We start from the raw sequence: 18,140 nt of genomic DNA on the forward strand, positions 1-18,140 counted from the left end.
ATCCTACTATATAGATCCTGCTGTAGATCCTACTATATAGATCCTACTATAGATCCTAATGTAGATCCTACTATATAGATCCTACTATAGATCCTACTGTAGATCCTACTCTAGATCCTACACATGACTGCGTTAGCTGAGAGGCAGGCTGATCCTGCTGGTAACTCACATTTCTGTGTGTTTGAGGTGATTAGTGATTATGTAAGAGCTTTTCACTCTCTCCCTCTCGCTCTCTTTATCTATCTCTTTCTCTCCATCTCTCCTTCTCCCTCTCTTTCTCTACCTCCCTCTTCTCTCTCTCCCTCTCACTCTCTCTCCTCTCCTTTCTCTCTCTCTCTTCTCTCTCTCCCTCTCATAAGAATAACTGTACCTCTGCTTATCACTCCTGGAACGTAGACGCACATAAGGATTAGGATTAGCCTGAACTGACACATCCACGTGTGTATGCATGCCTGTGTGTGTGTGTGTGTGTGTGTGTGTGTGTGTGTGTGTGTGTGTGTGTGTGTGTGTGTGTCAGATGGGGTCATTGACTGCGGCTCTCTGAAGAGCCAGAGCTTCTCTCTGAGTGTCTCTCTGGAGTCCACGCTGAAAAACAAGCTTATCGCTAGGCTAGTAGCGGGAGACTTCCAGTAGCATGGAACACAAGGGGCCTCTTATAAAAGAAGCATCACTGTCAGCAAACAAGACCAATAAACATGCTAAGTCCGATATAGCAACAGCTACAGCTCACAAAGGCTCATTTCTGTGGTAAAATGCGGGAATAATGAAACAAGTAGACTATTTTCGGCTTGATTAGGGTTTTGAGGGCTTTGTTTTTCCAAGGACAACCTTCCTTTTCAAGTATTGAAAGGAGCTGCTTATTCCCATAGCTACTGAGCTGAGAAGAAAGATCAGCCAATCAAAAACAGTCTATTTTAAATCAGCTCTATTCAATTCTGCTGCGTTGCGTTCTGTTCTTTGTGTTCTATTCTTTGCGTTCTGTTCTTTGTGTAACAGGCTAAGATTAGTTTGTTTGTTGCAGGTAGGCAGTAGCTCCAGGGTCGTTTCATCATTATACCCAACATAATCATCCATCAAACCCAGCCAGCTCACAGTCACTCTCTGTTCGACTGGACTGCGTTTCAGTCTGTCCTTTGAGGAAGGATAATAATAGGTCGTCTTTGTTCCAGGTAGATGGTGAGAGGGGTTGTTCTGCTATTCTGTAACTTCCTGTTGATTTGCAGCGCCTTCCCCGCGCGTCCTGGTTTTGGATGGCCGGCCACCGTGCGTCACCTGCTCTCATGTTACACGCTAAAAACGCCATAGAGAACATGCAGCGAAAACTGCTTTGTCATATTCTGTTCAGCTGATGCAGTATTATGTATCAAAGAGGATGCGAGATGAACTTCCCTTCCCTCGTTTACTGCAATCTCTCCCTAACTCACGCCAACACACACACACACACACGCACACGCACACGCACACGCACACACGCCAACACACACACACACGGACGCGCACACACACTCACACCAACACACACGCGCACACACGCCAACACACACACACGGACGCGCACACACACTCACACCAACACACACGCGCACACACGCCAACACACACACACACACACACACACGCACACGCACACACGCCAACACACACACACACACACACACGGACGCGCACACACACTCACACCAACACACACGCGCACACACACACGGACACACACGCGCACACGCACGCACGCACGCACACACGCGCACGCACACACATTATAATAACCAATTCACAATTCATTAGGCGTCAGATGTCAGAGGCTGATGAAACGGCCTGAGAAGCGTCTTGGTCTGGCCTGCATTAGCGGCGGAGCTGAGGGCATATCGGTGTCTGAGAGCTGAAACCAGAGAGCTCTTCAGCACAGTGACAAACACGGACTGAACAAAACATCGACTGTTGGACTCATTGTTCAGGTTGACCCCGTTTTAAACAGATGGGAAAGGTGTCCAGTTCAATGATGGCACATTCTGTTCAGTCTGACTGAACTACATATAGGCCAAGTTTAGGTTTGAGGTAATTATTTGGTTTAAAAAAAAAAAAGTTTAGCTCTAACATCATTCCTGGTTTCCTTTTCCCAAATGGTGCTAATATGTTTCAGGGTTCCTTTTGACAGTGGCAATGCAAGTAAGTAAAGTTCATTTGGTATAATATCTACTAATTAAATGTGTCCTACTGTACATTTGCTTGTATGAACAAGTAAAATATGACATGTTCTTTGTGTTTATAATTCTGTGAAGCGCCTCACGATATCACTAATTGTGTCAAATAGGACTTTGGGATTTCTCCTACAAGTGGAGATGAGATTGGCGGAATAGGGGGCCCTCGCGCCCCTGACCATACGACTGAGTTTGGTTCAAAGCTCTTTGAGGTGCCATGAACCTGGAGTTTGGTGGATTTCCACAGACGATGTGTTAAACAGCTAAAGACCTTCTACAGTGTTCACCTGACTGTCCGCCTGCTCCATATTGATTCCCAGTGATCCCAGTGATCCCAGTGATCCCAGTGAATCCAACATTATGACTTTATTACTGCCCTCCACCAGTCCGTCACCTCTTCATCTCTCTCTATCCCTCGGTCAATCACAGGTCACTGAATTCATCCATCCACAAACGTACAGTGTTTGTCTGCAACTGTCTGGTGATAATGCTGTGTATTGTGTATGCGTGCATGTCTGTTTGTCTGTGTGTGTGTGTGTGTGTGTGTGTGTGTGTGTGTGTGTGTGTGTGGGCGCGCGCATGTGTACATGCGTATGTGTGTGTGTGTGTGTGTGTTGACAGACGTCGGCCCACCATAGAGTCTCCCCCCAAGGCCATTCAGCTAAGCCGTCCCTCAGTCTGGGCCCCCGATCCACCACACCGCCCCTCCAGAGCGCCAGGCCGGCAGGAAGACTGGCAGACGGTCATATGGCGCCCCCGCTAGCCAGCGTGGGGAGAGGGCACCTGGTCATCTGGCTGGCCTGAGGGCTTGGCGAGACACAGACCGGTTGGCTAGAGGTCAGCGAGCAGCCTGGTGAGAGAGAGGACTGGCCAGATCCCTGGATCAGGAGGTCAGGAGTTGGATGGGTTGGGAGATATTTCACACAAACTGTATAGAGTTTTTGGAGAGGATGACAGGGTAATTCAACTGTGTGTGATGATGAACGTGTATGAAACAGGGACAGTGTCAGCCTCTAGTACCAGCCTCTAGTATCAGCCTCTAGAACCAGCCTCTAGAACCAGCCTCTAGTACCAGCCTCTAGTACCAGCCTCTAGTACCAGCCTCTAGTACCAGCCTCTAGTGCACGCCTCTAGTACCAGCCTCTAGTACCAGCCTCTAGTACCAGCCTCTAGTACCAGCCTCTACACTCGTGCAAGCCTCTAGTACCAGCCTCTAGTGCCAGCCTCTACACTAGTGCATGCCTCTAGTGCAAGCAAGCCTCTAGTGCCAGCCTCTAGTGCCAGCCTCTAGTGCCAGCCTCTAGTGCAGCCTCTAGTGCCAGCCTCTAGTGCCAGCCTCTGGTGCCAGCTACTGGTCATGGGGGTCTTCACATGGTTCTATTCCTCGGTGGGAACAAGACTCTTCCCAGAATCACGACCAGCCTATATTAACAGGACATGTTCTGCAGTCACAACGAGAAATGGTGCTCGAAGAACTCAGGCCTCCGCCCATGAACGCACCTCGTGGCTCTATATAGGACATGTTTGTTATTGCTGCAAACGTTATGTTGAGAGCTTTATGCCAGTCTAAACCCTGTGTCTCTGTGACCTTCCTATGTCAAGATATGGCCGTTTCAACTCCCCCCCATTGACAGTGAATATAAGCACTCCTGAGCCCAAGTCCAAAAAATGACTGGAGGTGACTGGGCGGCCGTGTTTGGGCGGCTCTGTGGCGCCCCCCTCGGGTCACAGCCAGCGGGGGGGCGGTGCAGTGCACTCCGGGCTCTCCCCCCGCACACCCCAGTCCAAACCCCGTGTCTCTAGCGCCCCCACACAGGGAGCTGGCTTCATTCGAATTTCTGTTTTCATTCGTTGATCCGGCCCGTGATTCGGATCCGCTCCAAAATGTATTGGGTTCTAAGTTGGACGGTGCTACTGTACATCCTTCCACCAAGTTCCATGAAAATGAGTCTAGTAGTTTTGGCGTAATCCTGCTAACAGACAGACAAACGCCACCGAAAACATTCTCTCTTGCCTGACGCTGTCGCTGTAAATATGAATTATTGTCCAGCCAATGAAATCGTGTAGTTCCTTCCCATCTCACTTCACATGGACTTCCATAACGGGACAGTACTGTAGAACAGATGCAGGAAGCAGCTGCACCAGAACCAGGCTCCAGTAGAACATTCCACCCCGTTCTATAGGGGAACCGTACCCAGCCCTCTGATTAGATGCTGCTAAGTTCACTCTGGGAGATTGCGGTGCCACGTTCTCTATAACTCACACTCTGACTGTGAACCCCGCCCTGGAACCTACAAACACACACACACACACACACACATACACACACGCGCACAAACACAGTCTCCTGAGCACAACAACCATGAATTCAAGTCACACTTCTGAACACTGTAACTAGTGTAGGTAGATCATCTGAACACTGTAACTAGTGTAGGTAGAACATCTGAACACTGTAACTAGTGTAGGTAGAACATCTTAAAACTAACTACTGTAGTGTAGGTAGAACATCTGAACACTGTAACTAGTGTAGGTAGATCATCTGAACACTGTAACTAATGTAGGTAGATCATCTGAACACTGTAACTAGTGTAGGTAGATCATCTGAACACTGTAACTAGTGTAGGTAGATCATCTGAACACTGTAACTAGTGTAGGTAGATCATCTGAACACTGTAACTAGTGTAGATCATCTGGGCTTGTTTGCTGCTAGTTGTTGAGGTTAGTGTTGGGTTGTGTTGAACTCATTAGGCTGTGTTCACACGGTAGAGACGCGAGGCGCACTGCATGGTCCTGGCAAGCACACGCACACGCACACGCACACGCACACACACACACAGGCTAGCACACACACACACACACAGTCCTGTGACCTCCCACAGGTATGCCTGGATGCAGAGGCAGGCTTGTCTGGTCACATGGGGTGAGAGGCTTTGGAGCTCAGCCTCATGAAAACAATCAGACTGGACTCAGCGACCAGAGAACATGGGAGGCTCAGCGGTCAGGCACTTGGACCCGGGGGATACCGCACGGGAGGTCTCAAATATGACATTCATCTACAGAGACTGCCTCGCCGAAGGACCTGGGATTGGCCGGCAGTTCACGGGGTCACACGCGGACACGGGGGAGAGACCGGCTTAGAGCCAGAGAGGCAGGTGATTACTTCTGCTCTCTCTCTTTTATTCAGGGCCTGAGAGAAGAGATTGATTAGAAACATCATCAACTCACTTCATTTCCCTCCTGTCAGCTCATTTCCTCTCTCTCTCTCTCCCTCTCCTTCTCTCTCTCACCCTCTCTCTCTCTCTTTTCTTTAAATCGATGCTAAACCCACTGATCTGTAAATTGCCTGGATTGTCCGAATGCTAAATTGACAGACTGACAGGCAATCCATAGCCTCCTCAATACGTATTAAACCACCGTCCAAATCTCCTGTCCTGCTGGGGACGCCGTCTGGAGCGGTGAGAGTGTGGTGTGTGTGTGTTCTCTGGTACTGCCGGGGGGTGTGTGTGTGGGGGGGGGGGGTCGCTGGCTCCAACAGCCCCCCCCCCATCCTCCTCCCTCCCCCCTCCTCCCCCCCCTCCCACCACGAGTCTGATGTCACAAAGGAGCCCCGTCATTCTGCCCCAGCGGAGACGATTCTGGGTCAGTCCCTGAGGACACCCACCCCCTCTCTCTATCTCTTAGCCAGATACACCGCTCACACACACACACACACACACACACACACACACACACAACTCATCGTCCTGGGAAAGGGGGGTAGATCGGGGGTTGGGGGGGTGGATTAAATCAGCCGTCCTGTTCATCCTGTTGCAGACAGTGAGGCCAGACTGCTGTACGGAAATATGAATCCACATGAGACTGCTCTATGGAAATATTCAAACACTTTCTAACAATTTCACCATGAATTCAAAATTCTGCAAATATTCAGTTGCTCGCCGGCGAATTAGGACAGTGTGCAAAGCGAACCCCGTGGTAGGAGGAGGCGTGTCAGTCGGATCTAAAGCCGCCCTGGTAAACGGCGATTATCTGAGGCTCAGAAAGAGCTCTGATATGATTAGAAAACAGACCGACCCAGGAGCCGGTCTACAGCCAGTCTACACTGAGATACGCCGGGGGGGGGGGGGGGTTTGCATTTTCTCCGCATGAAAACGGCGCTGGACATGAAGAGACACGCGCAGAAATGACCGGAATGATGAACACAAACGTCCAGAATGTGAACCAGTACGCTGTGTGTGAGTTCATATTCCACACACACACACACACACACACACACACACACACACACACACACACACACACACACACACACACACACACACACAGGCATCATCCATGCCCCACTGCCTCCCACCTTCACACACACACACACAGGCATCATCCATGCCCTACTGCCTCCCACCTTCACACACACACACACGCGCACGCACACACACGCGCACACACGCACACATACACAGGCATCCCAGAGGCCAGGTTCAGATTCCCTTTATATCCTGTTTCTGCACCAAATCCAAGGTCAGACACACATGCACACACACACATACACACACATAAAGTACACACATTCGAATTACTTCATTTGTGTTCACATAATTCAACAAAATCTTGAACACAAACAATAATAGATGTGAAGCATTAGACACTCACTGACTGCCTTACATCACATCCCAGTAGCAGACAGTCTGAGGATACAGGAAGCAACATCTCCTCGAAATATGATGACTTCCACTTATCACAGACAATGAACAGAATTTTGTCAGTGCTTTAGCTTTTGGTTTGGGCATTCCTGCCATCTGTAGACACCTCATGACTAGTCTGTGGTCATTTCCTAGGCTACCAAATATAAACACCAGCAGTTTACATTCATATCCAACCTGCGTGATCGCACCTTTGAGCGGTTGATATTTGAACACCTTGGTAAGGAAAGCCTCTTCCAGACTATGATCAAACGTACAGCCTACTTACAAGATGGTGACTTCTCTACACCAAACACACACACACACACACACACAGACACGCGCACACACACACACACGCATACATACATACATACACACACACACACACGTGCACGCACACACACACGCAAGCACGCGCACACACGCACGCACACACACATGCACACAGCAACAGCCGACACACAGACCAGAGCCATGATTACTAGGCACATAATTAGCCCACGAATCTCTCAAACAGCCTTCTTTAAGGCTCAACTTCCTCTGTACAGCATATGGAATGGAAGACACACACACACACACACACACACACACACACACACAAGCATCTGTAGACTTGCCCTCCACCATATTGCCCTGTTTGTGTGCTATGGAGCGAACACATTTTGATTGGCCTTATTAACTCTGCCTTTACTACACTAGACTACATTACCCAGAAACACTGCCTTTACTACTCTAGTCTACATTACCCAGACACACTGCCCGAGGGGACAGCTAAGCTAGCGCCTCTCTCTGCATGAGCACATGCAGACATGCAAACAAACACACCACACACACACACACACACACACACACACACACACACACACACACACACACACACACACACACACACACACACACGCAGTTGAAACACCAGCTGAGCCGTGTTATGGCTATGCACGCAAGCATGCGCACACACACACACACACTTTTTCTGTCTCTCTCTCCCTCTCTGTCCCAGAGTGACCCCCCGACCACCCCCCCCCCCCCATGGCCTGGTCAGACCAGCCCTGACTAAGCCTTCCCCAGGGGTCGGGTCAGCTTCAGCGTTAGCATCTCCCCTTGTCTGCCAGACAGCGTTTAGCATTAGCGCTAACATACCCTGTTAGCCCCCGCAGGCTGCTAGCTCAGGCTTGTCTGTTTATATTATATGTAACCCGTGTCTCAGCACTGCAGACCTACAATACCTCGTGCCCATACTGTATGATAGCAAAAAAATGATCCATAGCCAATAATGAATCGCGACATTTAACTTCATACAAGTACATTATGTGTGCCTGGGAACTATTGTGAGCATAGCCTTTGGCTATGGCCGTTGCCGGGTGACCACAACACACTGTTTGTCGCTTCTGTTGAGATAAGGAAATGCAAGTCATCTCCTCCGAGAAAAAAAGATGAAAAACTTTCTGCAGATCTGGTCTCCAGATAAGGCTGCACACTTAGGTAGTCAGTGTTTTCTGTGCTTAAATAACAACAAGCAACAGTTACATGGGCTTAACACGCGCACGCGCGCGCACACACACACACACTCATAGACATGCTCCAGCAGCCATTAAGCTACTTAGTGCTGGAGGTGCTTAGATAAGAGCCAGCTGGTCAAACCTCTTCATAAATAAACACCCTAACATCAGCGCTCCAGACAAGCGGACAGAGAGTGGACACACACACACAAATGCTAACAAGTACGCACATGTGTGCATACACACCTCCCACCCACCAAACACACACACACACACACACACACGAATGCTAACAAGTACGCACATGTGTGCATACACACCTCCCACCCACCGAACACACACACACACACACACACACTCACGAAGAGAGGAGCGTGGGTGAGGCGAGGAGCTAATTGAAGAACAGCACGACTGCTTCATTCAACAGAGTGGGGTCAGTTTTACTTGAACCCGGTTAATGATGGATGACACTGTAGGCTATTGTATAAACCTCAATTCCTGGAACCAGGTGGATATCCTTATTCAAATGAGTCAAGAAGCGCCTATTCATTTCATATTGCCACTAGCCCTGACCCTGGTCAGTTCAGTTTGACCATAAATATATTATTTTCATGAACTGATCTGAGATTGAAATGAACCCCACCGGGAAACACAATCAACGCCTACTGCACTGCCAGAATACTGAAAAGGAGAGAGAGAAAGAGAGAGAGAGAGAAAGAGAGAGAGAGAGAGAGACAAAGAGGGAGAGAGAGAGAGAGAGAGAGAAAGAAAGAAAGAAAGAGAGAGAGAGAGAGAGAGAGAGAGAGCAGTATTCAGAGTCTATTATCCCATTCAGTCCAGTCACAATACTACTGTTCAGTCGCTTAAGCACTAGAGAGACAGAATGATGACAAGGGAGAGGTAGAAACTGTAGAGGGGGATGGAGGGATGGAGGGGAGGGGGGGGATGGAGGGGGGGGGTGCGAGGAGGGGGAGGATGGGGGGGTGAGGGGCCCAGGTTGGGGGAAGGGTTGTAGTTGGAAGAGATGGTGTGTTATTGTCATCCCACTGAATTCTAGGTTTTCCTGCAAATCTCATCAGCTCCTCTCTCCGTCGTGCTGACTACAAAGATGAACCCCTTTATCTCCTCTGACTAGACACAGAACCTGAGGTCTCTCTCTGTCTCTCCCTCTCTCTCTCCCTCTCTCTCTCCCTCTCTCTCTCTCCCCCTCTCTCTCTCCCTCTGACTAGACACAGAACCGGAGGGCTCTCTCTCTCTCTCTCTCTCTCTCTCTCTCTCTCCCTCTGACTAGACACAGAACCGGAGGGCTCTCTCTCTCTCTCTCTCTCTCTCCCTCTGACTAGACACAGAACCTGAGGTCTCTCTCTGTCTCTCCCTCTCTCTCTCTCCCTCTGACTAGACACAGAACCTGAGGGCGCTCTCTCTCTCTCCCTCTGACTAGACACAGAACCTGAGGGCGCTCTCTCTCTCTCTCTCTCTCTCTCTCTCTCCCTCTGACTAGACACAGCACCTGAGGACTCTCTCTCTCTCTCTCTCCCTCTGACTAGACACAGCACCTGAGGGCTCTCTCTCTCTCTCTCTCTCTCTCTCTAGACACAGCACCTGAGGTCTCTCTCTCCCTCTCTCTCAATCTCTCCCCCTCTCTCTCTCTCTCTCTCCCTCTGACTAGACACAGCACCTGAGGACTCTCTCTCTCTCTCCCTCTGACTAGACACAGTACATGAGGTCTCTCTCTCCCTCTCCCTCTCTCAATCTCTCCCCCTCTCTCGCTCTCTCTCTCTCTCCCTCTGACTAGACACAGCACCTGAGGTCTCTCTCTCCCTCTCCCCCCCCCCCTCTCTTTCCAAATTACAGGACCCGAGTTCGGGTGGGGGGGGTTCTTTATTCGGCCACATGTGACACACACAGTGAGAGGCGGCACAGCACGCACACACACACACACAATTTTTTGGGGGTCGCCGGTGGAAACCATTCCCTGCATTTCTGACATCCAAGCCGTCCTCCTCCAGGGGCATCCGGGAGCAGCGGGCAGACATCGTTCATGGCGCCCGGGGACCAAGTCCAAGTGCTCAGTCCAGGTCTTGATTTTTAATTTATTTTTCTCTCTCCCCCCTCTCCTCTCCTCTGACTAGACACAGCGCCTAAGCTCCCTCCCTCCCTATATCCCTCTCCCCCTCTCCCTCTCTCTCTCCCTCCCTCCCTCCCTCTCTCTCTCTCCCTCCCTCCCTATATCTCTCTCCCCCTATATCCCTCTCCCCCTCTATCCCTCTCCCCCTCTCTCCCTCCCTATATCCCTCTCCCCCTCTCCCCCTCTCTCTCTCTCCCCCCTCTCCTCTCCTCTGACTAGACACAGCGCCTAAGCTCCCTCCCTCCCTATATCCCTCTCCCCCTCCCTCTCTCCCTCCCTCCCTATATCCCTCTCCCCCTCTCTTTCTCTCTCTCCCTCCCTCCCTATATCTCTCTCCCCCTCTATCCCTCTCCCCCTCTATCCCTCTCCCCCTCCCTCCCTATATCCCTCTCTCCCTATATCCCTCTCCCCCTCTCCCTCCCTCCCTCCCTATATTCCTCTCCCCCTCTCTCTCTCTCTCTCCCCCCCTCCCTATATCCCTCCCCCCCCCCTCTCTCTCTCTCTGGGAATACAGAGGATGGGTGCAGCTGTGCCCTCAGAATTATGCACACATTGAGGCCACAGACAGACACACACACACACACACACATCTACACACACACACACACACACAATTGATAGAAATGCTTGTTTGTTTCACTGAGAACTGATGTTTATTTGACAGTGACCCTTTAGACACGAGGAGACAGACACTTCCTGTTTTCCTTCCCTCTCTCTCCCTCTTCCTCTCTCCGTCTCTCTCCCCCCCCCCCTCTCTCTCTCTTTCTCTTTCATCATCCCCCCCCTCTCTCTCTTTCTCTTTCATCATAGGAACAACTCGTCTTTTCTTCCCGTCTGACTCAAATCCAGAAGGAGAGATTCAATTGACACTCATTCTCTCTCTCCCTCTCTCTCTGTCCCTCTCTCTGTCCCTCTCTCTGTCCCTCTCTCTGTCCCTCTCCCTGTCCCTCTCTCTCTCTCCATTTCTTTCTCTCTCTCCATTTCTTTCTCTCCCTCCCTCTCTCTCTCTCCAGGTTCAGCCAGATGTCGTGATCTGGTGTAAACATCAGTCAGAGAGATCAGAAGAAGAGCGTCCATCTGTCAGCACCGCGGGGGAGAGACCTGTGAGAGGGAAGAGCAGCGCGCCGCCGTGACCTTCCTTTCCTGACCCACATCTGATATCCCAGCATGCAAATGGCCCAACTGACAGACTTTCAAACCTGTGAGAATTCAAATGATGCTCTGTGCGCGTGTGTGTGTGTGTGTGTCAACTGAATACAGAATACCAAGTTTCAATTGTCAACAGCCAAGTTAAGAACCCCCCCTCCCCCCAAGAAACTCTTGAACCTCACAAAGTCATAATTTCCTATCTTTCTTCTTCTGCTTTCAAGCAGGTCATCAGTCGTCATCTTGACACAGGAAGCAGACAGGAAGTGGAGGGAGGCCCCAGGCGGCCTAACAGGAAGTCATTCTGCAACAACACACACCGTCTGGGAGCTCTAATGCACCAGAAGGGAGTTCATCAGCAGAAACCCGGGCCAGCCGGAGCTAAGCAGCACAAACCTGGCAGCAGAAACCCCCAAGAGCCTCTCTGTTTAGTTTTCAAAGATCGGAAGCGCTTGGATAGGTGTGAGCGATGGCCCTTCAGACGTCCGTAGCGTAGGAGTGTTAGGGGCTAGCCTGTGCTCAGGCCAGACCGGGCCCGGAATTGTTATCGTTTTCAATCCCGTCTTAATCAGCGTGACTTGGCGAGCTGAGCTAAACCCACGCTGAGTTTCTCTCATGTGAACAAAGACGCATGCCTTTGGCCCGCCGCTTACGCAACATAACCCAACGTCTGTTATACAACAGGCAGCCGAGCGGGCAGCTACTACCACCCTTTAAAATCCCGAATGCGTGTCCAGCAGGGTCCTCTACTTTCACTGCCCTTTAAATAATCATTGACGTAGATAACCAGCATTCCCGTCATTCTAGATGACTTACAGGTGCTCGCACTGTTACTGTACGTACTGTAAAGACTCTGTTGATGCTTCACAGCTGGCCTAAGGTTCCAGCTAGAGCTAGGGTCTAGGAGACAAGCTGTACTCGCGGTTTGAGGAATTAGGAACAGAGCGTTTCGGCTCTTGGATTCGAACCAAAAAAAACATCTAACGGGGGGGGGGGGGGGGATCTTTCATCAGCTGCGATTCGTCCTCCGCAGCCAAACCTACTGACCGGGCTGACGGCCGCTCTGTGTGCACTAGCCATCGTCCCGCTCCGCTCCCGATAGACCCGCCAATTAGCACATAATTACTTTCTCTAATGACCGGCCGGTCTCCTGGGGGGCAGGGATCAAACGCCGTGTGACCCTGTGGAACAGGAAGCGCATCTGCGGCCTCGTCCCATTTCATCTGCGTCTACACTCTCCTCGGACGGGCGTTTCCTTTTGTCTAGAGAATACTTCACAGAAAAGGAGCCAAATATGCAACTTTGGATTTTGGGTGAACTCCCCCTTTAGAGCGACATCCTCTGCTTCTCCGCCTTGAGGAATGCTCGCCGCTGATCTGGAATGGCTGCGATAGTGACATTGCTGCGACCAGACCACTGTTTTCACTTATCCAATCTGGTTGAATCAGTAAATTACCTCTGGGAAGGGGGGGAGGAGAGAAGCACTTTACGGTTGTTGGAACCAAGCGTCTCGACGGGAGCGGACTATTATAGGTCTGCCCTGAAGATCTAGAACACTCTTACAGGCAGGGGCCTATCCTCCTATTAACTATCATTATACACACGCACGCACACACGCACACACACACGCGCACACACACGCGCACACACACACATTCACACACACAGACACAGACACAGAGACACACACACACACACACACAGACACACACCAATATAACCACACTGGTTCCCACCAGAACCAGCCTTTTTATGTGCAGACCCCCAGGAGAGTTGTCTGACCCAGACACACACCCAGACACACACACACACTAGCGCACTGTTCACACACAGTCAACAGGAAACAGACGAGACTGGTAGCCTACACAGGACATACATCTATGAACAAAAACAAACCCTTTTTTAAACGTCGGTGGAAGGCTGGTAAACGGGCCGGGCTCCTCCAGCCGGGCCGGTCCTGCTCACGCTTGGTCTCAGTGTGAATGTTCTGATCCAGAACAGAGACAGACAGCCCTGAACACAGACAACACAAGGTTGACACACGCAGCCTCGTTTGTCTTAATTCCAGAGTATGAACAGCTGACATGCGAATATATAAACCAGGCTTTCTTCAAAAAGAAATACTGAGCCGATGTTCAGTCAGTGACATCACATCACCGCTGTCAGATGAAAACCACTTATCTCCATTTTGGAGATTTCTTTTCAACATTTGACATCAATTGAAAACTGGGATTAGCCTTTCCAACCTCTGACACCTCCCAGCCCCAGGACCAATTAAACGCATTCTAAGAAGCTCAGCCTCGAAGATCCCGGTCCTTCATGATCACCTATCTCTGTCTGCTACTCGTCACAAGGAATCACGCTAAACAGATTTGTCTTTGTGTCTATTTATAACAGGCTTGGATGCTGACTCAACACTACACATAAAAGAACTCTGGTCTGCATGTGTGTGTGTGTGCTGGTCTGTGCGTGCTGGTCTGTTTGTGTATGTCTGTGTGTGTGTGAGTGTGTGTGTGCGTGCGCATGCGTGCAGGTGTGTGTGCTGGTCTGTGCATGTATCTGTGTGTGTGTGTGTGTGTGTGCGTGTATGTGTGTGTGTGTGCTAGTCTGTGAGTGCTGGTCTGTTCGTGTGTGTGTGTGTGTGTGCTGGTCTGTGCGTGTGTGTCTGTGTGTGTGCTGGGCTGTGCGTGTGTGTCTGTGTGCTGGTCTGTGTGCGTGTATATCTGCACGAGTACATCAGCACAGCCACACACACATGGTTCGCGGCACGCGCACGCACACACACACACACACACACACACACACACACACACACGGTTCTCTTCTCTAAGCTACAGAACACAAATCTTTCACAGTCAGGCTGATGCAGCACTCCATCACAGGCCATCAACAGGGAGAATACGGGCGAGAAGTGAAACTGTGTGTGTGTGTGTGTGTGTGTGTGTGTGTGTGTGTGTGTGTGTGTGTGTGTGTGTGTGTGTGTGTGTGTGTGTGCAGTAGGCCTAGCTCTGTACAGAATGGGGGTGCAGTATGGGAGTAATTACACGTTTTTCTCTTCACCTCCTATCAGTGGCATTCCCAGGAAAAGCAGCGCTGTCGTTGGGGAAACCAGGAAGTCATCCTGCTCCCTGTGAGCTATGTTTACGCTTCCCACTTCCTGTCCCCATAACGTGGCTTTCGGTGCCACCCTCCAGGAACGAAGTGACAAGAGATACGAGAGGGTCTGTGATTGATTACAAGTGGCCCCATGTTGTAGCAAGACATGCCTAGAAATGTATAGAAAAGTGTGTATCAAGACTCAAGATCTGTTGATTAGTGTAATGTACAGGGCTGAAAATTAACACCTGCCACCGGCCAAATGCAGGTAAAATTTCCAATTGGCGACTAGATTTCGGAAGGCTATCCGAAAAAAAAAAAATACTTAGTTGGTAGATTTTTTCATCTACATTCCCCTTGGCAGGTAACTCACCGTGAGCCAAAAAGTTAATTTTCACCCCTGGTCATGTATATGGTTCACACACACTAGGACCTTGACTAGGGGTGAGGCTGCAGTATGGGGCAGCACAGTGCAAAGACATGACACTGCAGATGCAGTACAGAAAACAGTGCAACAAAATGCAGCGCACATTTTAACAAACACACAGTGTGTGTACTATATATAGAATGGGGTGTGGTGAGTGTGTGTATAGTGTGTAGAGTGTAGTGTGGTGGGTGAGCGGTGTTATGTAGGGTGAGTGCAGTGTGTGTGTGTGTGTGTGTGTGTGTGTGTGTGTGTGTATGTGTGTGTGTGTGTGTGTGTGTGTGTGTGTGTGTGTGTGTGACTGGAACAATCAGAGGTCGTGTGGTAAGTGGTGCAGGGGGAATAGAGTCAGTCAGAGTGTGTGTGTGGGGGGGGGCGCTATACTCTACTAGCTAGGGCACTTTTGAGCTGATTTATGGTTTTCAATGTAAGTGTGTATGGCTACTGTTTGGCCATGCAGGTCGCTCTTGAAAAAGAGATGTTAATGTCAGTGGGTTTAAACCTGGTTAAATAAAGGTTAATGAAACGCACCAACCAATGTCAATGAACAGCACCCGTCGCTTTTTCTATCATTCATCGTCTCAGTCATTGACCTTTTAGCCTTGCAGAGAGACAGATGACAGCTTAGCGCTGCTACTGCCTGTGGTTACAGTATCACGTCGAGCCGCGCAATGATGGAGGTGCGGAAAAAGTAACCTGCGCACTGACATGTCACCTCACCTTCACTCTCGCGCATAATTTATCCTAAAAAGGCCCTCGCGATAAATCGATAGCCCTGCCCCAACGTCTGGCTTAAACGAACCACTTCCCATTGTGAACGGCTATAGCCTACCGCCAGCCGTAGTGTAGGTCGGCTAAACAGCTGTTCTTCTCGGTTCTTTTAAAAGCCTCAGCAAAAAGTAGCCCACTTCCTCTATTCACCTTTGTGAGCGCGTACAAAGAGCTCCTGGCTGATTGACAACGAGCTACTAACACACACACACGCACACACGGGCCACGGCCCCGGGAAATTGGGCCATCAATATCACGGTTCACTTCAAAAGCCCGCTTCTCTGCCGTTTTCACCGCTCTGATTCATCCCCGGTGCGGTGGGAGACGGATAGACAATGGGCCGACGGACCGCCGCCTCGCTCGGGGCGAACCGGCTGCGACTAGCCGACACATGACTGCGGACGCACAGCCCCAATTAGGCTACCGAGGTCATGCCTTATATTATGCATTATGGAGCCTCATATTATGAAGGCTATTGCCTATGTAGCTAACCCCATTTAACTGTCCTAAAGAACTTGGAATTTTCAGCTAAATTCGGACCTGACGCAAAATAGACTCCATAGACCCAATAGACTAATTTCCCATAAGGATCAATAGCCAAACGCGCCTATCTGCTGGCTAGGGTGCATCCTCAACAAAGATGGTGAAGGGCATTGCTTTAAACAGGACCACCTCTTTGTGTCATGCAGAATCTAATCTCAGCGAGCCATTCTACAGTTTTAACCATTTTGCAACACATGTAGGCTATTCATCATTCACATACAAGCATGCTGTTTTATGACATTGTACGTCCATGACCAGACATCACATGGAGCCGGAGCCGGAGTGTATTGTGATATGCCATTGACAGAAACGCCCCATACCCCCATTAAGCCCATAGCCCGCCACACCTGGGCTGTGGACCTTTCAAACGACTCCCAAACAGATCACACAATACTGTAGGCCTGCTGACTGACGGACTGATCTAGAGTCCACATAACACAGCGTGCTATGCGCTGTGCACCTGCACGGAAATACCGCCGTCATCTTAAAAAGAGCACATGCCACATGCACGGCTTTATCAATGGGTAGGCTACAGACAGCACCAGCACCCACCCGTAGGTTGCGAAATAAGCTAAGACGTTTAATGGTGCGTTTACCTCTCTGCCCGCGGAGCTACAGCCAGGCTGTAAGCCGAGCGGGCGCACATGTGTGTGGGGGATAATTTAATTGATTGCCGGGCAACAGACACGCACACACACAATGCGATCTGCAAAGGTCGGCAGAAATCTGTCAGTGGCCATTCAGGAGCGCGTCGGGGGCTTACCTTAAAGAGACCTTCACACAGCAGTCGTTTTGGCTCGCCATTCTCTCTCCCTCTCTTTCCAAGGTTCGCGTAGGGAAAGAAGAGTATTGCAACTATTTCTCTGAGTTTAGGTCAAAAAGGTGCGAATCCAGTGTTGCATCAAACAAAGCGCAGCTGGACCGAGCGGGTCAGGTTGGGATCGCCAGGCTGGCTGTCAAGACCTGCCGACGGTAAAGCTCCGCTCCTGTCTCAGTCATTTCTGCAGCCACCGTTTATCACATCTCAGTGTTTCGACCGACTCTCTTCTCCTTTTCCTCTTCTCAGTCGCCACATCCTGTCATCTCAGGCTAAGCTACGTGCATGATGTGTGAACCGTTTTCGGCGCTCATCTGACACGCAGAGTTGGCCGCCTGTGTGTGTGTGTCTCACGTTGAATATGCGCTGAGCAGAAGGGGGCGGGCGTAACTGCACCGGATTGACAGCAGTTTCCCCACACAGATCAGATATTCCCGCCTCCAACTCACGTAATAGACCAATTAGAGCGCTCAGATAGCCCGGTGGGTGTGCGTTCACTAACTCTCTGTGGACTGACCACAAACCAGCAAGGCTGCCGTGCCGGGCAGCGATATCTGACACCCGCTAGGTGGTCATAAAAACAGAGAATTTTCCCATAGAAGAGGCAGGTTCAAGGGCCGCGGATATAACGCTCTAGAGGTTAAAGGTAAAACAGACTTTAACGAGCAAGGCGGGTTATATGCCATGATCTAAAGCGAAGCAGAAGAGCGAGCTGGAGTTTGTGATCGTGGCTGGAGTTGGGGCGTGCTCTGATTAGGAGGAGTTAGAAAGGAAATTGCACAGTTCCTTCCTGTGTCAAAATTCTTCAAAAGAGGAAACTGAAGTCCATTCTATGATTC

General features: G+C 50.3%; 1 protein-coding gene across 1 annotated transcript in view; it reads right to left on the reverse strand.

Annotated features, from left to right (window-relative positions):
• kif21b (kinesin family member 21B) overlaps positions 1–17,288 on the reverse strand; it is a gene marked incomplete at both ends in the record, with an annotated part of 83,600 nt that extends 66,312 nt beyond the window's left edge. The window contains one exon of the mRNA XM_084445755.1: positions 17,248–17,288. Coding sequence (XP_084301881.1) covers positions 17,248–17,288 — 41 coding nt within the window. The remainder of the gene's footprint in view (positions 1–17,247) is intronic.
• Between the last annotated feature and the right edge of the window lie 852 nt (positions 17,289–18,140).

Source organism: Borostomias antarcticus (assembly GCF_949987555.1).
Source record: "Borostomias antarcticus genome assembly, chromosome: 11".
NCBI lineage: Eukaryota > Metazoa > Chordata > Actinopteri > Stomiiformes > Stomiidae > Borostomias > Borostomias antarcticus.